The following is a 24288-nucleotide window of genomic DNA, read 5'->3' on the forward strand; positions in this document are numbered from 1 at the left end:
TGGGGTTATTTATGTATTCTCTTAGGGTAGTTTCTTAGTAGTTCGATTTATTGTTCACAACATGATGTAGCTAAGTAGTTTCTTTATTTGAAAAAAAAGGGCCATTTACATAAATCTAAAAAGTTGATGGAAAATTTTGTCTTTGATTTTCACTACTTTTGATTTTCCTATTTATTTCATTGGTTTGACATAAGAGTAAGCCACCATGTAAATTGCAATGGAGTATGGTATCCACAAGTTTAGAATGATGTGTAGATTTGATCATCTACTAACTAGCACGAGATTGAGAAAATGAGGACACCAAATGGATGGTGGTCAAATAGAAAATACGTCATAATAGTCTACTCCATAATCACAAACCCTAATCTAATCTACGTTCAAAGATCAAAATAGTGCCAAAAAAAAAACCTAAGATACTTTGATCTATTACAAAAAAGGAGAGATAATGGTGTAGAATACAAAATGTGAAGGAAAGTATTACAAAACAAGTTATTTTGCGCACCTAAACTTCAACAATGTCATTGATCACTCTAACAAAATCTATATCAAAAAGCCAATCTCACCTAGGTTAATAGTGTAACACTAAATAAACATGCAACAATAGATTGACAAAGAAGCCTATAAAAATATGTTAAAAATGTAAGAAATACCTCTAGTATAGGAGTATTTGTGTAGGTGAGTCTATGAATAAGAGAGGAAGAGGTAAAATGCATTGTTTTATTTAGGTCATTCCCTCAAAAATTGAAGTCAAGACTAGCATTCTTTCAACAGCTCTAATTTTAATGCATTAAATATTCATTTGTTGGGAGGTCAAATCTAAATCTCACAAGCTCGGCAAGGATGATGGTTCAATCACTTCACCTATTTTTATGCTCATCTGTGCCTTTCTTATTATTGCGCTCGCATCTTTTTCATCGTTGCAATAGATTCTTCGTCAGTGACATCAATTCAACTAGTTTTATTCTGCTCTCAAATTGATTAATTCTAGTAATATAGGAATCTGTGCCGCTAAAATTACGTTTCAATCCTTCATTATGTTTATGTACTAGCAATCGCACCTTAGTGTGCAATAGGTGCACCATATTTTGTTGTAAAATTTGTTCTTAACTAACAAAAACAAGACATTTTATTTGTTCCTCTCAGTCTCCATCTCTACACATCTTTCTGCCCCCTTACTCTCTCATTCTCTTCCCTCTACACCACTCGCTCTATATTTTTCCTCTCTCCCTCTCTCTGTCTCTCTCCATCTTCATCTTTCTTTGTCTCTCACTCTCATTCTTTCCTCGTGTCTCCTTAACAAATATTTTCTATATAGTATTAATTAAATTAATATCAAGACATTAGATTCTTCAATCTATATTATTTAGAGTAGGCTTTGGATTTAACTATTCAAATTTTATTTAAGTCAAATAATGTTTCAAATCATACTCAATGAACCACCATCAAGAAATTGTATCATATCTATCTTTACTTCTTTCTTCCAATCTATGTCTCTCCCTTGTTTCTATCTCCTTACCTTTCCCCACCCTATCTCCCTAAATACATATCTTTTCTATCTCCCTGCTTTGTCTATATCTCCTTACCTCTCCCCACCCCCTTTGCCTACATATGTAGGCTTTCTTTCTCCCTCCTTTGTCTCTATCTCCTTATCTCTTCTCACCCCCTTTCCCCTTCCCTACATATGTATCCTTTATATCTCCCTCCCTTATCTCCAACTCCTTACCCCCCCCTCACCCCCTCTCTTTACATATGTACCCAATCTCTATGTATATCTATCTATCCCCCTCTTTGTCTTTCTATTACTTGTCTCTTAACACCTTTTTAATCTCTCATTCTCACCCTCTCTACATCTATCTTTTTATCTCTCACTCTCCTTGTCCCTCTCTCTCTCCCTCTCCCTCTCCATCTATATGTTATTAATTTTACGTCACATATTCACTCTAATTATATCTCACTATCTATCACCACCCTCCTCTTTATACATATCTTATTAACATTATATGTCCCATATTCATTTCTACTATATATAACACATTATTTCTCTATCTCTCTCTTTCTCTTCTCATACATATTTATCATGCATATTTATTCGTCTTTCCATATATCTCTATATTTCACTCTTTCTCTCTCCTCTCCTCTATCTTTTGTATATCTCAACCTCCATCTCCAGATCTCCTCTTCTTATCATCTGTATTTGTTTTTCTCTATCTTCTTTCTATATGTTTGTCTCTTTATCTATTTCTAAAACTATCCCTCTCTAGATTATGGAAAGTGAGGGGTCTTCAGTAACTTTCTTTATCAAACAACTGAGGCTATCTAGAGGGGAGTTCTCAATTGAATCAATAGATCCACCATGATTGATTATAATATCTATTTCCTTTTGTCCATGCACATGCTCAACATGTTGGGATTCTCCACTTGTTTGTGATATTCTAGATGCATTGGTCTCTTAAGTGGTGGTCTTGAAAGATAAATATGTGTAAAATAGAAACCCAAAGCCTGGAGATATGGTTCATATTGTGCTCTTCTACATGGACAACGTTTTTTTTCATTATTTCATGCTTATCATTGCACTTTTATAATCCCATAGAAGAACTAAGAATATATTCACAATACCACAAACAAACTTGTCTCTCTGAGCTAATTTAGTAATGCAACACCTTGAGAGATTTTATTTAGGGTTTTAATATCTAGATAACTCTTATTCTTAGTTGAGCTTTTTAGTGCATACACATGTTGGGTTTCTTTGGGCTAATAGATATTTGGGTTTGTTGATCTTTAAGGGTTTAAAATTGGTGATCAACATTAGGGACTAATGGGTGAAATCAATGAGAATGAACCCAAATTCACTCAAGTTATGGGTTTTGTAACATTATTTATGTGTGGTATCATTTTTAGCTTCTTCTTACCCATCATTCTTTCCATTCTTTCATGCCATGTGTCATAAGATCATTCAGTCATTCACAAACACCTTCAATAAGAGTTGGTCAATTCTATAGATCAAATGGGTTCTTGGAATACACCTCCATCTTGCAACATCGTGTTTCTCTTTCATCATACACATGTTATACAAATGATGAAGATTCCAAAGCACAATATAAGTCTGTATTGAGACATTGATTATAGAATAATATTTCTATATTCTATTATAAATAAATCTTCAGATGTACATTATCGTAAATGCAATATACAAAAACTAAGAGTGTCAATATTCAATGTCATGCCTATCTAAAGTAATCTGTCTATTTTTATTTTTGTTCTCCGACTCTGTATCTCCCCCAATCTTCACCCATATATATTTGAAGTCTCTCTAATATATTGAATATATATATATATATATAGATATATAATTTAATTTAGATTATATGAAGGCTATTGAATTAATAAGTATAACCATAATATGATTTTCAAATAATAATTATCAACTATGGAAATGATTTTCCGAGTTTGTGTATTCGCAAAGGGCAACGCTCTTAACTACCACGGTTACAATGGGAGGACAATGATCCTGGTCATTCAGTTGGTCTGCTCTGAGAAAACTGGGAAAATTTTGGCAGAATTGCTCAAATTGTTCAACCACTACAAAGATGAGCGAGAATGTGTAGAGACTGTCGATTTCAAGGATGTAAAGTGATCTTTCTAATTGTTTCGCCTTTGATCGTGATTGTGTCTTTGATTTACTTGTTGAATTTGGTGTTTTTTGAATGAGAATTCGCTATCACCAACTGCAAATTTATGTTGAATTCGGTATAATAAATACTATGCTTTTCATTTTTGTAATATATTATTTATTTAATAGAATAAAGATGATAAATATTGTAATTATATATTTTTAATATAATTACTAAATATTTAATAGATATTTATTCTTATTTGAAATTATAAATAATGTCTAATAGTATTATATAGGAGAATATTGATACAATTATATAAATACTGTGTTAGTATTATTAGAATTGCAAATATATTTTTAACTGTGTACAGTGTATCTAATATATTTCTAGATTTGATTGCAATAAGTTTTTTATCATCAATATTTTAGATCATACTCAGTGAACCATCATCGAAATTAGAATGAGAGAATGAATGATAGATTATCGACTGTGATCAGAAACTTAACCCAACGGTTACATAGATAGAAAAGATAACAGATCTACGTCATGAAAAATGATAAGACAAATTATACTTTTCATAATTGCTATAGAAATCATGTGGAAGAAATTGCAGAGATAGGCCCAGCTATTTAAAATGGTTTTCACAAGTGGGAAAATCGAGAAAAATTAGCACTACTTTGCTCTTAAAAGTTCTCTAATTCTTTGTCTACTAATAAAAATAATATTCATGACAGCCTGTAGTTTCTACAAAGTCCATGTGAGGAAATTGCACAGGGATACCGAGATATTTATGACTGTTTTGTTGTGTTCTGAGATATTTATTATGATTTATACTATATCTAACTGTACAATTATTTAAGTCTTTTGTATTATGACACTTGTACAAATATTTAGTATGATGTCGGTAGTGGTGTATGTAATTGTATAGATATTATGTGAGGAAATTGCAAAGGGGTACCAAGGTATTTATAACCGTTTTCTTGTGTTCTGAGATATTTATTATGATATATATTTTATCTAATTGTACAATCATTCTAGTTTGTCTGATGTTGGTCGTAATAGTACAGTCAGACCAAAAGTGCCTGATGTGTAGTGTAATGTTATATAGCCGCTTAAGAAGAGAAGGAAAAAAAGGCCAACAACCTTTTCATCGAACAGTTGGCAGGTTCCCAATGGTCGCATCATAAACAGTAAAAAATAAACTTATATTCAATGCATCTGACATAAATTATTTCCAATGGGATCACATTATAATGAACGTTTAAGATTATTTCGATGGTAGTCATTGTCTCTCCACAATTGCTGACCATTGGATGGAGAATTTTGCTCCTCACATTCAAAGGTGGCAACGGCTACCCAGGCAGCTGAATCGACTACCTGGGTATGCCCCCCGTTCTCATGCCTCCTCATGCCCAACGATGCATGCCATCCTGCATCTTGCGGCCGTACTCATGCCTGAGCGTGATAGAGGAAGGTACCCGAAGCTTCTCGATTCTACTGCCCTCCTGTGTCGTTTTGAAAGGACTGCTATGTGAAGGAAGAGCTTCCACGTGAACAATTTCTGTCATAACTCTTATAAATATCCCTGATTCGCTTTCAACTTTTTGTATAGTTTTTATTTTATTTTTATGTTGCATCTCAGAAAAGGTCTTACTATTATTTTCTTCTAACTTACGTCACAATAAGTATGCTTTAAATTTAAACATGATAAGGAATACCATCTTTATTTATGTTTTTTGGTTTAAATATTAAAATAAATAAATTTAAGTATTTCAAGTTGGTTAAACTTGTGTTTTTAATTTTTTTTAATTGGAGACTTCGGTTTGTTTTATTTTGTTGGGTTTATTTGTTTAGTATCTGTATGTATATAAATGAAATCTCTTTGATTTAAAATGGTTATGTCATAACTCTTTTAAATATCCCTGATTCGCTTTCAGCTGTTCGTATAGTTTTTATTTTATTTATGACATATACGAACAGCTGAAAGCGAATCAGGGATATTTAAAAGAGTTATGACATAACCATTTTAAATCAAAGAGATTTCATTTATATACATACAGATACTAAACAAATAAACCCAACAAAATAAAACAAACCGAAGTCTCCAATTAAAAAAAATTAAAAACACAAGTTTAACCAACTTGAAATACTTAAATTTATTTATTTTAATATTTAAACCAAAAAACATAAATAAAGATGGTATTCCTTATCATGTTTAAATTTAAAGCATACTTATTGTGACGTAAGTTAGAAGAAAATAATAGTAAGACCTTTTCTAAGATGCAACATAAAAATAAAATAAAAACTATACGAACAGCTGAAAGCGAATCAGGGATATTTAAAAGAGTTATGACAGAAATTGTTCACGTGGAAGCTCTTCCTTCACATAGCAGTCCTTTCAAAACGACACAGGAGGGCAGTAGAATCGAGAAGCTCCGGGTACCTCCCTCTGTCACGCTCAGGCATGAGTACGGCCGCAGGAAGCAGGATGGCATGCATCGTTGGGCATGAGGAGGCATGAGAATGGGGGGCATACCCAGGCAGTCGATTCGGCTGCCTGGGTAGCCGTTGCCTTCAAAGGTCGCCTTTGTTGCTTTTGTGTGATTCGATGAGCTTGACAGACATCTTAAATTAAAGCATCTGCAAGACTTTGGAAAAAGCTCACAATTTGGTTAATGTTTGAATCCATCGTGTGTTGCACGGAGTCTATACACCTTTCATCTAGATCAAGATAGAGGTATCAGGAGAAGCTATGGAGGGAGAGCTGTACGCAGCAGCTACATTAGGCGACTTGAAGGCACTTGAATCTTTGAGAGATAGAATTGTGGCCGAAGAGATCACACCCAGAAGGAACACAGCACTTCATCTGGCAGCATATCATGGCCGCTTGAAAGCTGTGGAAATGCTGGTTCAGATGATTGATGGAGACATAGAGAGAAGTCGATTTGTAAGTGAAACAAATGACGAAGGCAACACTGCTTTGCACGAAGCGGCCATGGGAGGGCATGGCAACGTCGTACAGTTTCTGTTGAGCAATCATCGGGATCTTGTGAATATCGTCAATCGTGCTGGTGAGACCGCATTGTTCAAAGCGGCGGAGGAGGGTCATAAGAAGATTGTTGAGCATCTTTTGCCTCTCACAGAATCTCAGTACGACAAGAGGACATCCGATGGGCAAACCCTTGCGCAGTGTGCTGTGTACAAAACACACAATGGTATCCTCCAAAAATCTTTCATTTTGTTCTAAGATAAGTTTTTGAGTCAAATTGGTCATGAGTAGTGAATGAATTCATGATTGGAACACTTAATACTTCTTAAATCTAGGTGATGCTAGCAAAGATGAAGCACTCAAATATATGGAACACTTCACGCCTGTGAATCATTACTCATGATAAATGGGTCAATGAGTTTGACTCTAAAACTAGACATTAAACTCTCATGAAAATATCACAATTTGACTTGATCTAGAAAATATCTCATACTTATCAATAATCCACTATGCCAAAATCTTTGATTTTAGTCTAGATAATAATCCACTATAATAAAGATCTTCCTTTTTGTTCTAGATAATATAACCCACTATGCAAAAATCTTTGATTTTATTCTAGATAATAATCAATTATATGAAAATAAAACTTTCATTTTGTTCTAGATAATAATCCACAAAAATCTACATAATAAGCCATTATACCAAAAAAAACCTTTCATTTTGTTCTAGATAATAATACGTTAGGGGAGAGGGACAACTAGTGGTGAGGATTTATCAGGCAATTTACAAGGAATATTCTTATGTATGGCCACACACATAAGAATAGTATAACAATTTTTGTTTAAGTGAGTGAGCATATTATTTATTAATTGACACACACATAATAAATAGCTATGATAATTTTATCTGATACAAAAAGTTATTTTTGTTGTTAATGAATTTATTTATGTATTTTTACTATTACATTACTCTAGTCCGCTATAACGAATATGTTACAAATTGTACAGGTGTGCTTAAGAAACTGTCAGACCTTAATGATCGAAATATCTTTGCAAAAGTTGATAATTCTGGCAGAACACCATTGCATAGCGCTGCCTATCTTCGTGGGATCTCGCCCATTGCGAAGATCCTCTTAGACAGAGATAGATCCCTGTGCTATAAGGTGGACAACGATCATCAAACAGCACTTCATGTAGCAGTGAAAGAAGGGAACCTGGAGTTAGCCACTGAGATAATCAAGTACGCTGAAGACTGTATAGAAATTGTAGATGGTGATGGCAGAACTGCTCTGCACTTGGTGGTTGAAAATGCAGAACAAACGTTTCACAGAATTTCAAGGAGTATTAAAACTTTGGTAGTGTTGGTAATATCAAGGAGGCTGATTAATGAACCTGACAATATGGGCAAAACAGCATTGGACATAGCAATGGAGAAGATGGGCACTGACGACCGCCTTTTTTACGGGGTAAGCACATCATTTTGTCTATTTTCAAAATCATTTATCAACCATTATTTATTAGAAGCCTGTTTATTATGTGTAGTAGTGAGAGCTCTGGACCAATGCAAACTTTCATCTAGTTTTGGTATTTTTCAGTAGAATGTGTTTGTATATTGATGAGTAATGTATTTTGAAAAGTTGAATTTATTGACCAATGCAAACAGCCAAGGGACATAAATGCCTTGGAAAATAGATGGAGACCTATTAGTTTCAATTATGTGCAGTGGTATGGGGAAATCAGTGCGGCAAACAGGCAGATGCAACAGTAGCATTTTGTAGGGGCATATACATGTTTTGGATGTTTTTAGAGGACTAGTCATTTTAGAGGAAAAGGGATGCCGTTACAGGCTTGAACATGGGCTGATTCTTGTTAGAAGGTATCCATATTTAGGGCGAGCACAAGTTTATGAATAACTTAAAATGCTTTAATCAGAGATTTAGTAAATATCACATATTAAGTCTGATTTCTAGATTAGAAGTACTTGCTTACTTTTTCAAACTTTTCTCCCCTTATATTTAAGAATGGCCTAACTAAAATAGCGAATAAGCAAAAGCTAATGGCATAATATAGCCCTCTTTAGGAAGAGGTGAATTTGAATGGGGTAGAAGCTTCCACGAGACTTACTATATAGTTAGATAGAGTGAACATTAATTTTAAGGGCAATTTACGAAATGATTTCCCCTAAAGTCAACTTTACGGTGCAAGGATTGAAACCTTAGATTTTTGTAGAAAGTATAAACACAGCACAACAAAAGAGAGCTCTGATATCATATGTAGAAAACTGATGCTCATGCAAAATTTGATGTGGTTATGATGTTCACGAGATAAAAATATCATGTGGTGATTTTGTTTGTCATGTGGTAGTTAGAGTGAGTGCCTTGAGATCTAACTATGAGTTTCGACATCAAGGGGGAGAATGAAGGAGCTGATGTGTGAGACTTTAGTTCGATGGTGCAAGTTAACTCCAGTTCCACTGCCAATATTGCAGTTTAACTTAGCATGAGTCGTTATATCCAATAAAGCATATTGTTGAGGCATAGTCTTCTCTAGAGTTTAGGATTTAATTTAGAAACAAAAGAACAATTATCTGTGGTTGAAATAATGCATGATGAGTGCACTAAATAATGCATGGAATATAAAATAGAAAATAATATTATGATTATGAGATGCATGTTGAATGCATGAGATGTAAACAAAAAGAGTCAGCTATAATTAGGAAATATCGTCTCTATATAGAAATCTGAGTAACTTATTGAGTTTATTATGCTCCAAAGGAAAGTATGACAACCATTGTGTAAGACCTCATGATAGAGGCAATATGTATATGATAGGAAATGAATAAAAGATACATTGTTTGTGTGTAAAATTGTGTTCTTGCTTTGCTTTGTTTTGACATAAAAACTTGGAGGTTTGTACAACCTCTTCAACATCCTTATCACTTTCAACCAACAAGATCCATTGATCCATCCATAATCAATCTACATACGGTTTTTCATAGATTGTCCATCGCAGTCTTTATTCCAACATGACTTTCCATTGTGACTCTTCAACCCACAAATGCTACAAGGGTGAAGATCCCAACATTTATCTTCTTTATGTTCTTCCCTTCTACAATGAGAACAATGCACTCTTTCAATTGATTTCACTGAACTTTTCATACTCGTGACATCAACTTTATCTCACGTACTAAATCCTAGGCCTTCATACTTTGGCCTCCAAATGGGTTGAGTGGGCTCCTTCATGCCTTGCCCATGATTTCCTAATCCACTTCCTTTAAAACCCTTTTTTTGCATAATCTTTAAACCAATATTGTTTTTAAAACATCTAATGTTATCAACATAACAATTTCCATCTATACCTGTAGACATGTTCTTCTCTTCATCCCTGCACTCTATCCCGGAACAAACTTTGACCACATCATCAACATTAAATGGGCACAAATCATCTGTATCACATGCAACTTCACAAATCGATGGCTTTGATTTCAAGATCTCAATATCTTTTTCCAAAATCTTTACCTTCTTACCCAAATCAACATTATCCTTTTTAACATTCTCCAACTCTTTTTCAAGATTATTATTTTCACAAAAAAATTCATAAATAATCTTTCTTAACTCCTTAATCGTATCAAACAACTTTGAATTTGATTGTTTCAATTTCAATAGTTAATCTCTCAACACATCTTTTTCACAAAGTATAATTTCATTTTCCTCCTTTATCTTTTTACCATCTTTTTCAAGATTTTCAATTTGACATAAATACTCATCTCTCTCCTTTCCCAACTTTTTCAAATTCTCCATTAATTCTAAATTACACTTCTCCAATTTTTCCAATTCATCTTTCAAACAATCTTTTTCACAAATTAAACTCTCATTCTCTTTCTTTACTTTCTTCCCTATCTTTCCCATTAAAACAAACAATTTCCTTACAAAAGTTAATTACCTTTGCTAGTGTTCTTGGATTGCACAAAGTAAATCTCATTCAATCTCTATAAATCTTCAATCTTCCTTTGAAAAATTAAAAATTACGATATCCTTTTCATTACAACCTTCTCTTTGTCTTCAACCAATCTGCACTCATCACACATGCCTAGAATCTCCTTTCATTGTCTCATCTTCTTCATAAAATTTATCCTAGATAATCTCGCAAACACACTTCACAGCCTACGATCTTCATCCACTTTGATATCAAATGTAGAAACTATAAACACTAGCACAACAAAAGAGAGCTCTGATACCAAATGTAGAAACTATAAACTCCAACACAACAAAAGAGAGTTCTGATGCCAATTGTAGAATCTGAAAACACATAGAAAATAGGGGCAAAAAATAAAGCAAAACAAGAACACAATTCTACACCCAAACAATGAATCTTTTATTCATTTCCTTTCAAATACATATTGTGTCTACCATGAGGTCTTACACAATGGCTGCTATACTTTCTTTTGCAGCATAATAAACTCATATTGCTGAATAGGGATGATATCTCCTAAAAATAGTGGACTCTTTTTGTTTATATCTCATACATCTAATAATCATAACATTATTTTCTATTTTATATTCCATGCATTATTTAATGCACTCCTCATGTATTATTTTAGTTGCATATAACTGCTCTTTTATTACACTGAAGGTGTCCCTATTCTAAAGTGATCGAGTTCATTTTCTGCATCGATGGTTGTTGCTAACTCTTGAGGCTTGCAAGATGATCAGAATAATTTGAATCGTTCGCTCTTTTTCGGCATGATCTGTTGAAATTTGGTGTCCCTCTTTTAGACACGTGTAAGGACTTTTTTTGCCATCTTTAAAAGGGTAAGGAAGTTGCATGAAGATGTTTTTTTGGTACATTTTCATTTACGGTTTGAGGGCAGCCCATGCAAAGAATCAATTACAAGGGTAACCAAACTTACATTCTACCTTTTAATGGTTGTAGCTTCTGTTTCTTTTGGCTTCACTGCTTGAAGAATCTATTGAAGATTGCCTCCTGTGCGATTACATTCTGAGCAATCCGTTATACCTAGAATTGCCAATGGAATCTATAATTGTGTGGTGGATAGGATTCTAATTGTGTTGCCTCCCTCCCAAGGAAGATCTCAGGCAAGTTTTAATTTCTCTTTACTTATGCTTGGGTCTTTTTTTAGTGACTTTGTAGTAATATTTTTTTCAAAACCATACATTTCTTATTTTCTAGATATTGCTATGGTTTTTGAGGTTTTTTTTTAAATGCTACAATGGTAAATTTGGTAGAGTTGTAAATTTTTACATGATGAATTACATAATGTACATATTAATTGTTTAATAGAGTACTGATAAGTTATTTGAATTTTGGTAAGTAGATTGATAAAATAAATTGGGTTTATTATTCAGTAATGTAATGCAATGAGGTGGTTGTAGTAAAGATGGAGTTGTACTTGAAGTATATTTTAGATTTAAAATTTTAGTACTTTTAAATAAATATTTCTAATTTTATTTTCAATTTTAGTTTTCATATTGTACCTTTGATTTGTGATGATCTTGTTCATATTAAAGTTTGATATTTGGGTTATGGTAGGGTTAGAGAAAGGGTTGAGGTTAGAGTTATCAATATGGGTTAAAAGTTACAAATAAATGGTTAATCCATTGAAAAAATAGACACCTATCATATTCTTAAAATATCTCTTCAGCATACATATTGCACCTTACTAAGGTGTGATTACTAGTTTCTAAACTCTAGCCAAGACTATGCATGCACAATATTCTTTATTGGATATAATGACTCATGCAAATTTTTAATAAAATTAATTAGAAAACTCAACCAATCTTTCCCGCGATTGTGTGAACAATAGTTGACATGATTATGTGCATGAATTAAAGAATCAAACTACAATACTGGAAGTGGAACTAGAGTTAACTTGCACCATCGAACTAAAGTCTCACACATCAGTTCCTTTAGATTTTTCTCTTCACTGTAGTTACGTAACAAGTGAAAAAATGATCCAATTTTGTTTGTGTGCACATATTGTTCCTTTTTGGTTTGGTCAATAAATTGATTGAGAATCAAATACCACTGTTGTGTGTGGAATGAGTTGAAATCCCATTAAATGCTTTGAAATGGTGGCTTGCAACTTGTGCAATTATTTTTAGGCAAAAAAATCTCTTTGGAGTAGTGGTGTAAATTTGAATTAATTATGGTAGCTTTGGTCGGGCAAGTAGATAGGTAAGAGTGAGTAATGCTACATGTAGAAGTTTTTAAGTCATGTTAGTCGTAGGCTAAGTATTGCACTATTTTTTAGACTACTTAGAACCTATTACTAAATGAACCATATTCTACCAATTAAAGTTTATTTTATTTGATGTTTTTATATAAATATTTTATTTCTTAAAAAACACATGCCAATGTTTTAACTCTATTATTTCTCTATATTAATTTTCTTTCTTTTAATGAATTGGGGTTTATTATGGTTGTGTTATCTATTATTTTGAAAGGTACATTAAATATTTATTTTAACACTTTAATTGTTGCATGTTGATTTCTAAGATAGTTTTGAAAATCTTCACACATAACTACTAAAACTCTACATTGTTAAAATATAATAGTAATTTGAGATATCTTATATTTCCATAAGCATTATGAATATATTTGAATTAAATTAGTTAATTAGAAATCTATATTAACATTAAATATAAGGAAAGTAATATAATGTAGGTAAGTATATTCATCATGTAACGCCCCACCAAGGGATCCAAAAGAATTAACCTAAGGTTTCACTAAGTTTGCTAAACATTTTTTTTTTTAAAATAAGAAAGTATAACATACACATCAATCACATAGTAGTGGAAGCAATAACATGTAATCATCAACAAACATACATCACAAGTTACATTCCTTGAGGGTCCCAAGACGTTGAGTCACATTTAAATTTAATTAATTCTAAGTCTAACAACTACCACATACATATGAAAGAATAATCAGAAAGTCCAATGTCCATAATATACATTTGTTCCGAATGCCTCTTGGCAAATTAATTCGGAATGCTCAATCATCCACTGTACATGTCACAGGGTATGAAAGGCTTAAAAGAATATACATATGTAAAGATAAAGATACATCATCCTCAAATCCATGATACAAAGTACAGTAAAATAAATGAAATCATCCACCATACATGATACATCAATACATCCATAATGATAAAACATCCATGTACAGAATGAAGGTAAATGCCAACTAAGAAAACTCCACTCACGGTGACCACGGAACGGATCTCAATGGTAAGAGTAAAAAGCACTACCACCTGACCACGTGGAACCTAAATGGTCCACTCCGACCGTGCTGAGGAGATAGTCTCAAGTCCCAAATAGGATAACAAAACATATAACATAAATACTCTCTAAGTCCAAGAAATCCTATAAATATGCTAACTCAAAGGTTCCTAAAATAGATTGACATCTAAACCCAGAGGCACCACAAAGACACGTAGGAAACCTGCTATGCAAGCGGGAAAGTGTCATCGCAAAAGTCACGTTGGAAGTTACCCAAGCAATCCCTTAGGAATCCCAGGTCCCCTATGATCCTGTGGCCACTAGTATCCTCTCGTACTAACGAGGCATACTACGGAATGCAAGGTCGTAACCAAGCGTTCTCTCTACCCCATCCTAGTCTGTACTAGTACTCAAGGCATGGGAGAGAACATACAGTTATCTTATTAGGTTCATTTAGGTCAGTATTTAGGTGAGATGTTTTCACTTATTAAAACAAACAACTTACAATGAGTCATGCCCAGAGCCACTTCGGGTCTCCTGTCCCTCATTGCAAGCCACTTCCCGACACTACACATAGATAACCTACCCTAGGCTCATGATAGCACAAATCACTGAATCACCTCAGTCCTGTACAAGCGACTGGAAAGCATCAAATGATAATCATAATGATCACAACAGTTCTCTATCAGCAACTGAAGGCATCAATAATAAGTCACAATATCCAATGGTTCTCCAACGAGCAACCAACAAGTATTCCAATAATAGATCACAATACTGATCGAAGACTCCAAAATGGTCAAGTCAATACATGTCACAACGTGACATCACCAAGAACAAATCATCCAAAACATCTCAGTCCTCTCAAAGCGACTGGAAGGAAAATCATATATATATATATATATATATATATATAAAACTGATCGATGACTCAAAAATGGTTAAGTCAGGGAACTCAAATACATACACTTCAGCTTCACACAAGGAAACTAGAAAGCAATAACAACCAGTAAATACATCCATCATAGAGCACTCCATCACATTACCATGGTCGAGTTAAGAAAGATCAAGACCAAATCATTATAACATCACATTCACAAAACCCCCGAACCTCTGGTAACAACCTAAACTGGTCAACATCTGAACAAACCTCAAACCCCAAAACATAAACAGAACATAGAAAGCATCATAATCTCATAGTTCATAGTAAAAGTTCCACCTTTCATTTTAGTGTGAGTATTCAAATTTAAAGAGGTGTGTTTTAATCCTTATAGTTTAACCCATATCTCGTACTTGAATAAAAAGGTACTATTATCCTAATTCGATAAAATTTTCTAAATGCTCTAAAGACAAGTTACTTACCAAAATAAATAAGTAGTTTAAATCTAAGTGATATTATTAAAATAATATCAAGATAAATTTACAATTTTCATTTAATTATATTCATCATTAATTAATTTTAATTAAACCAATTTTTAATCAAATTGACTAATGATAATCAAACTAAATACGTATATTACCAACTCAACAATTATCAATTATTACTAATTAATATAATTACTAATAATTTTATTGATTAAAAATAAACTTATTTAAATACATTACTATTTAAATTAATAAAAAATAATAAAACTTTATTAACACTTATTATTTAAATAATAATTAAGAATTATTAATAATCTTATTAATAATAATTAATAATATCATCAAAATCTTTTAATAACTATTATTAATTAAAATAATAACTAAATATAATAAATATTATTAAAATTCATTAACAAATAACCATTTATTAAAACATGGTTCCAGATGAATAAACTGGCGCCCCTTTAAGGAACCCGTGCGGCTGTACAAGCCTGCTGGCCTTAATACTCGCGGCAGGTACCACTGCGATTTCGCAGGCCATACCTTGTGGTTGCCGCCAGTATCGAAAAGGTGAGTGGGGGTAAAAAGAATTAGTTTTATTTTATTTTATTTTGATTTAAACTTTTGAAACCCCCTCCATATTAAATTACTAGTTATTATATTTAATCAAAATTTCTAACATGTATATTATGCATTTTAAAATTTATTTAAATTTTTTATAAAACAATAACCCCTATTGCAATATATATATATATATATATATATATATATACACACACATATATATATATATACATATATATATATATATATATATACATACATATATATATATATGAACCATTTAGGTTCCATGTGGTCGGGTGGTAGTGCTTTTTACTCTTACCATTGAGATCCGTTCCGTGGTCACCGTGAGTGGAGTTTTCTTAGTTGGCATTTACCTTCATTCTATACATGGATGTTTTATCATTATGGATGTATTGATGTATCATATATGGTGGATGATTTCATTTATTTTACTGTACTTTGTATCATGGATTTGAGGATGATGTATCTTTATCTTTACATATGTATATTCTTTTAAGCCTTTCATACCCTCTGACATGTACAGTGGATGATTGAGCATTCCGAATTAATTTGCCAAGAGGCATTCAGAACAAATGTATATTATGGACATTGGACTTTCTGATTATTCTTTCATATGTATGTGGTAGTTGTTAGACTTAGAATTAATTAAATTTAAATGTGACTCAACGTCTTGGGACCCTTAAGGAATGTAACTTGTGATGTATGTTTGTTGATGATTACATGTTATTGCTTCCGCTACTATGTGATTGATGTGTATGTTATACTTTCTTATTTAAAAAAAAAAAATGTTTAGCAAACTTAGTGAAACCTTAGGTTAATTCTTTTGGATCCCTTGGCGGGGCGTTACACATCATATATTATAATGAATCAATTGTTTTGAAAACTCTTTCCATTTAATAGTAATATGAACATCCTAAGTGTGAAAAATATAAAAATGTATGTAAAACAAATGTTTAGTCCATGAAATAAAATTACCAAAGACTCTATATTAAACATTAAATATTATCAAAGGTATTATGATGCCTCTTCACCTTACGTATGATTTTTTTGTATTATATAGAACTTTAGAGTAAGATGTACTCCTTTGCATATGTATATATAAGAACATAAGGATATTATAACTTATAAATATATTTACATATAAAATTAAAACTATAGTTAGTTAGGCAAATACTTGGCCATTGCATGGCACTTGTTGGAATTGACAATAATGAATACTTTGTAAATTATATTTAAATAAATCAATGAAGTTTTCTTTGTATACCATTGATTTTGAAAAGATGTTAAGTTATTGAGTTGGAGATTGGGGATTTTAAAATTTTCAATCTACAAGAGCAGTTAATTAAATATTGGTCATACTTGACCACTAGGAAATGTTAGAAACCATGAGACAAATATACCTAATAATCTATATTATATATACTATATTAGGGTTATTACCCCATTTGGGCTTCAACAAAATAGATAAGAGGATTAGTTGGAAGTCAAGGATTGAGAATACTAAGGAATTAATATTGTAAGATATGTGGGTAAAGGAAAGACAAATTCCATATTTCTAGAAGATATATAGGGTCCATTTGGCAACGGGAATAAATTTGGAATAGGCATATGAAAATTCTTAAAATTTTGAATTCTCTGTTTGGATGCACCAAATCAAAATTGGAATAGAAATAAAATTGGAATACGTATTCCAATTTTGGCCAAAAAAAGAGCATTTTCTATTCCACCTAAATAGGTGGAATGGGAATATGTATTCCTATTCCTATTTTATTTATTTTAGAAAACATAAATTTTTGGGTCCATAAATTCCTCATCAAATTCTGGCTGAACCAAACAAGAATAGGAATACATACCCCCATTTTCTATTCAAGAATAAGTATTCCTATTCTCATATTTATATTTTGACAACCAAATGGACCCATAGTGAAAAGGATTAGGGACTAGGGAGTGGGAATAAGCCATGAGGGATATATATAAGAAGATGATTAATACTACAACTCTATAATGAAACTTAGTGTAAACTTTAAAGAGTGTAGGGTTCAAGAAAAAATATGTTAGTTTAAAGGGAAGTCCAAAAACTTCATGAGAACAAGTAAAATAGCTTGGATTTGTGGAGAGGTACATTAGGATTATAAACTTTACAACTTTGATATTTAACAACCTTTATAAAATTAAACACAAAATCCCACCACCCAAATATTTTGAGACTTGTGTAACTTCCAACACATGTTTTTGATTAGAGGAAAATTCCCAAAAACCTAAGGTCAATAAAATTATAGAAGGAATAATCTAAGAGTAAGGCTAGACGTGAAACAAATGCCAAAAAACCACAAAACATAGGGGGAAAAAAATCCCCTGACAAACTCTTGATGTTGAATGATATCAACAGTAATTGTTTTCACCTTCCAAATGATTATGTCAATAGGGTTCATACCCTTGTCTTTGTTTGCATCTTATTAGTAATTTTTGGTAAAATGTTCTTCTCAATACCCTCTAGGTCAACTTCAGTGTCCTCTGCAAGCACTTTGTCTCCCTAACTCATACTTGTTTCCCAAGTTTTTGTCTTTGACTTTATACTAACGATTGGAAAGGGGGAATTACCTTTGAAATTGCCTAGAGGACCTCAACTTGCTCATGAGCCTTTTAAGCCCTTCTTTGGTATCATTCATGGCGAAACTATTGGAAATCTAATTGAAAAAGTACTATCAAAGAGAGAGATTGTTGCAAAGAAGGAAGATGGTTGATAAAGAATGTTTTCAATCATTGTTTTGTCACTGATGTCAAACCTACTATTTGCTGGAATGATAATTTCTTATAAGATCCAAGTACTATCACTTAGTCGATTGATGAAGAGGATTTAATCAACAAGATGTAACAAAAGCACCTAAGGGAAAGGTTGAGTTATGGTTTTGTAATGAAATGCAAGGATCAATTAAGACAATGGTAAAATGATGTATTAATAATATACTTGAAGATACAGAGGTTGGCCACACTTAGAAACTTTAGAAGTATAAGTTGAAACAAGGTTGACTACAAAGCTTAACTAAGTTCATTAGTGAGTGCCAAGCAAGCTAGTTTATGCTGAGCAGATTTTTAGTTAGAGCCGAGCAAATGAAAAATCTAGTGTGTGCCGAGTGATACAGAAGGAGTCGAGCATGTTCAGGTGTCAAGTGTTAGAAAATCTTAGAGGATTCCAAGTGAATCCATAGCCGGTGCCGAGCATCAATAAAACGTAGTTGGTGTTGAGTAACACAGCATGTGTCGAGCACTAGAATTTCAATAGTGTCGAGATGCTGCATAATGTGAAATGAAAAAGATTTACCAAAACTGAGTCGACAAGGTTGTTACCTTGAATTTTGTGAACCAAATGGAGGATAAGGATGATGAGCTGGAAGCACAAAATTTTAGATAAACTATTTTTAGGCAAATTTAAGAGGATTCTTCATGATGTTTCTAGAAGGAACAAGATATGGGTTAGATTCAATGAATCCTACCTAATTCATTTGAACTAAAATTAAAGGAGGGAAGAATTGAGCAAGAAAAGAAATTCGAGACTTCTATTTAAGGAGTCACAAGCTAAGAAGCAAAAGTTGTTGGTGTGCCAAATTGCAAAGTGGTTGAACGGTGTCAAGGAGAAGGCATCTAGGAGAAGAAAGAATAGAGCACAAAGACTATGCTTCAATAAGTGGTAACATAGAGATTGCACTAGTATATTGAGCATGGAGACTCAAGGAGACAAAGCTTGAAAGGAGGACAAGCTGTCAGAGCTACAGAGACTGAAAGGTAGGCAAATTGTGAAGAGCTGAACAGAGATCTGAAATCTACAAGTTAAGTTGTGAGTTGTATCAAGTCAAAAGCCCTTGTTGTTACTCTCTAACAATTGTATCAGTTAGGGTGAAATCCTATGGACTTAGGTTGGTTTAGTAGCCATTTGTAAATCCTTTAATAGGGTGGCATTCCAAGTGAATGTTCTAAAGTCCTCTAACCAAGCCCACTTCTAACAAGGTGGTTAAATCCTTTAACCATGTCACATTTAATAGTGTGTTGTAGCCTTTAACAGGGCAAGCCTTTCACAGGGCATCACTTTAGAAGAGTGAAAATTGAGTAGCATGTTATTGGTCATTTTTTCCAAATTGGGTTTCCACGTAAATCATTGTGTTATGTGTTGATCTTTCATGTGTTATGCATTGATCTTTCATGTGTTATGCGTTGATCTTTCATGTGCTATGCTTGCATGTTGATTTACAATAACTTGCTAAGTAAGAAAATTTTAAGCTTGGATGAATGAACAATTTAATAGGCTCACTTTACTTGATGAAAAAGTTTTATTAGACATCTAGACCTTGAATAACTGATTCACCCCCCTTCTTTACCATTATGAAAAATTTGACAATTGTAGATCCATACACATATGTTTCAAATCAGTTAAATGTATTGTAAAAAAAACCTAGAAACATAAAGGAGATGGGATTCAAAGAAAAATATGGCCATTAGATGGAGTACCAACAAGAGTTAATGTTGTGAAGTCATAATTAATAGCCTAAGCATAGATATTTAGTCTGAATTGAAATGTTAGAGAATCTAGGATTCAAACAAGTTATTTATACACTCGTTTAATGTATCCCTATTATTAAAAGGACATCAAATTGATGATCGATGTTTAACAAATTTTAATGAAAATATGTCATGGTATGATATTATAATCATGGATATTTGCCATTGTGCTTATATAGAGCTATTAGGGCTTTTTGGTAGAAGAGAGATGCATGATAGTGGGAAAGAAATTTATGCCTTCAAAAAGAATGGAGGAAAACATATCTTCACATCACTAGAAATCAAACAAATAGAGAATAGTCCTAAGACATAAACTTTGATCAAAAACAATTTTAGGTCTAAATGTGAGAAAGTCTACTTTGTTCTCATTCTCTAAGCATTGTAAGCTAAGACAAAAGACAACAATGACAATCATTTTAAGGTGGATTATTTATTGATTGAACTTAACATTTGTTGTGTCAAAGGAACTACCAAAATGGTTGTCACAAATGATGAGCATGGTGGCTAAAACTATAGTCACACTTTCTTAGAGTAAATAATCAATAACAATGCAAGGCAAACCGTAGCTTTGATCACTATTAAAAGGTGCTACTATAGAGGGAGTTCATTTGTGATGTTAGGAATTTTATTTTGATACTTGAAGTACTTGTTAACATATTTTACAATGTGTCATTTTATTGTCCTTTATACCTAATAACTAGCACTATGAAGGTTTATGTAACTTACTATATGGATGGTACCCCTAGAGAGGCTTATCAATGTTTTTTCTTATTGATTTTTATTTTTGAAGAAGAGGAATAAAATCGCTGAAAGGGAAGCACAAATTAAAGGTGATGATAGCGAGATGCCATAAAAGTTGAGTAATGGTCACACATTAGTAATTATATGGACAATTCCCAATGAGAAGATAGACATGAACATGCACATTTAACACAACAGGACTAAATGACAAAAATACCAATAAATAATAAATTTTTAGTGCTTGACAATTTTATTCTTATAAAATTAGAAAATATTCTATTTTATGTTTATAAAACTAGATAATATTCTATTTTATGTCTATAAAATTAGATAATATTTTATTTTATTTTAATAAAATTAGATACTAGATTCTTAATTTGTAATCACATTTAGTTGCATTTTAGATTCTCGCTTTAGTAAATGGATGAAGTTGGGATTTAATTTCTATCATTGACAAATTATTGCTTAAATTTGAGCTTCTATGTATGTTTTAGCTCCATTATACCCATCACTTATAGCAAATCAAACAAATCTTTAAATGGGTCCTCCTATGGGCAAATTTTTCATTTAAATATTACATCTCTTTACACTCTATGTATCTTGAGCTAGAATTTACATAAATCACATGAATATCTTAAATTGTGGAGGTTTTATGTTAAAATCTCAAAGGATGATATTTACGACAAGTTTCAAAGTTTCACTTTCTTGTATGCCTTTCCTCTCAAATATGTTTTTTTTTTGTTTTCCTTAGTCCTTTTTGGGATATTAGACTTCCCATTCTTGGTGGACTTCTCATCTATTTCTTGACTTCACATTTTTTTCCTTGGTACTTCATAATTCTAGTTAACATCCCTTTTTTCAACCTTTACTTTCCCTTGCCTTTGTATACATTTCAAAACTCTTCTCATTTCTATGCTTTCCCTTTGAAACTTGACTCCACAACCTTTTGCACTAAGATGCCTTTTAGAAGTGGAAATTGGTCATCCCTATCTAACTACCTCCTCCTTAGTATCTCCAATCCTTGTCTTAGGACATAGACCTCCCTCATGCACATGGTCTTCCATCACTTTTTAAATTTCCTTTTGTTTACAAACTCTAGAAACCATGCAAAAAACATGGATTCCATATCAAGCTTTATTTTGTACTTGTAGTTCATTATCAAATAGTTATCACCCAAGATAATTCTCACCAACATGAAGAAAATGGGACATCGATGTTGAAGATAAACTTCATCTGGTCTTCAGTGACCTTCCCCTAGATCGTCATTTGCTATTTTTTTGTTTGGAGAATGAAATTGGCTTTGATCATGACTAGGAAACACTACACACCACCAACCCTTTCTGGCAAATGAAGTATTTTCTTGATTTTGTAGATAATGAATACTCACAATCTTTTCTTGAGAGTTCTTGATCAAAAAGACCATGTGCACATTTTACATCCTTGGACATTTTTTCATGTTTAAGTCTCTTGTACTACTTGAATGCCACTTAGTTGTGCATATATTTTAGCAATGGGACAATGTCCCTTGCAAGGATTTGTGACATGGTTTAATAGTCTCCTATGTCTTCTATAAGCCTAGTGGATGTACCGAGCATTAACAGGTTGATATTTTGCTACATGATAACTACAACTTCTAACAAGTGGTACCAGAGCTTGGTCATAGGTATGAATCCATGTAGGTTGTCATGAGAAATTTTGAGAGTGTGGTTGTTGGCAGTGGACTGGCATACTCGTGGGGATTCATGATATGATCTAACAACCTCTTGTGTCTTCTACAAGTCTAGTTTTTGTATTAGGCATTGACAAGTTGATCTTTTGGTGCAACAAAAACAAAAAAAAATTCTAACAATTTGATCTACTCCATTTAATATCTTCACATATTGAGTCATTATGGTAGTATATGGCTACTACATTCAAGTCTTTCCATGTTAAATCTTGATGTTCCACTATTTGCAATTGTTTACCACTTTTTCTATATGTGATTTTTTCATTGCATCTATATCATTTTGATGATCTTAACAAACAACTTAAAATAAGGTATTTGGAAGTCTTTTAAGGAGAGCTCATGATTTGGTTCATTTCCAAATCTCTCAAGCTTTTCACCTCATTCATTTAGTGGAGAGGGATTAGTATTAATGTTGGTTAACATCTAGTTGCTTGTAATATCATAAAACAACATTTCCTTTAAAAAAATGTAAATGGATACTTAACTATCTAAAGGTTCCAAAGCATGACTCATCATGCAACTCTACTTAATCTAAAAACCCTCGGTTGATAATAAAAAATAAACATATCTAGTGCAAAGTGTTAAATATTCAGCCCAAATATAATCTAAAAATCCCTAGTAGTTGAACCAAAAAAATATGAGTTGTTATTAGTAAAATATCACATTTTATATGTAAAATATAAGTTATATGCAACTTAAATGGACTAAATACTAATCAGTAATCATAGATGTTTGTTATCTCTAACTTATATATCGAACACAAAATGACCAATAGTTGAACCCAAATAAATATTTTTTCTTAATAAACTAACACATTATAATATAAAGTACAACTTATATACAATGCAAATGGACCAATAGTTGAACACTAAAATATTTTGATAATCCCACACTTTTTATAAAAATATACAAGATTTTTATTGTGCTCATCTTTTACATTTGTAATAAACCAAATTATTAATATGAAATAGTTGTATACATAAAAATGATATTTTTTTACTATTATTATACTTATTTAAGTGAGCAACTTATTTTATTAATTGAAAATATTTTCTCAATTAACACTTTAATAGATTGTTATGATATTTTATTTTGAACAATAATTAAATTTCTCTTATTAATTAATTACTTGATATCTTTTTATTTAACATCCATATTTTCTCATTTATTCAAATGTTGGTCCATTCTCACTAACATTTGATATTTTTTTTTTTTTTTATATAAGAATTATTTATTTACAATATATATTATAAATATGTGACAAAAGTGGATAACATAAGCAAAAAGGACTATACAACTATATTCAATCCTAAACCTACTAGTCCCTCTCCCCTATTATTTAAATAGGGGTAACCTAAGGTATGGAGAAAAGTTGTAAGCAACATAGTTACATCAGAATATTTGAGGCACTTAATTTACACATGAATAATTTATTTACAAACATAAATATTTGGTAAAAGTGGACGATATAATT

General features: G+C 32.2%; 1 protein-coding gene across 1 annotated transcript in view; it reads left to right on the forward strand.

The window, feature by feature from the left end:
- The first annotated feature begins 6366 nt into the window (after positions 1-6366).
- The window catches only part of LOC149536753 (uncharacterized), a 35493-nt gene continuing 17571 nt past the window's right edge, over positions 6367-24288 (forward strand). Inside the window, exons 1-2 of the mRNA XM_089806340.1 lie at positions 6367-6829; positions 7611-8068. Coding sequence (XP_089662466.1) covers positions 6367-6829; positions 7611-8068 — 921 coding nt within the window. The remainder of the gene's footprint in view (positions 6830-7610; positions 8069-24288) is intronic.

The sequence above is a fragment of the Cupressus sempervirens genome, chromosome 10 (assembly GCF_028749045.1).
Source record: "Cupressus sempervirens isolate cs-2001-9-10 chromosome 10, ASM2874904v1, whole genome shotgun sequence".
NCBI classification, from domain to species: domain Eukaryota; kingdom Viridiplantae; phylum Streptophyta; class Pinopsida; order Cupressales; family Cupressaceae; genus Cupressus; species Cupressus sempervirens.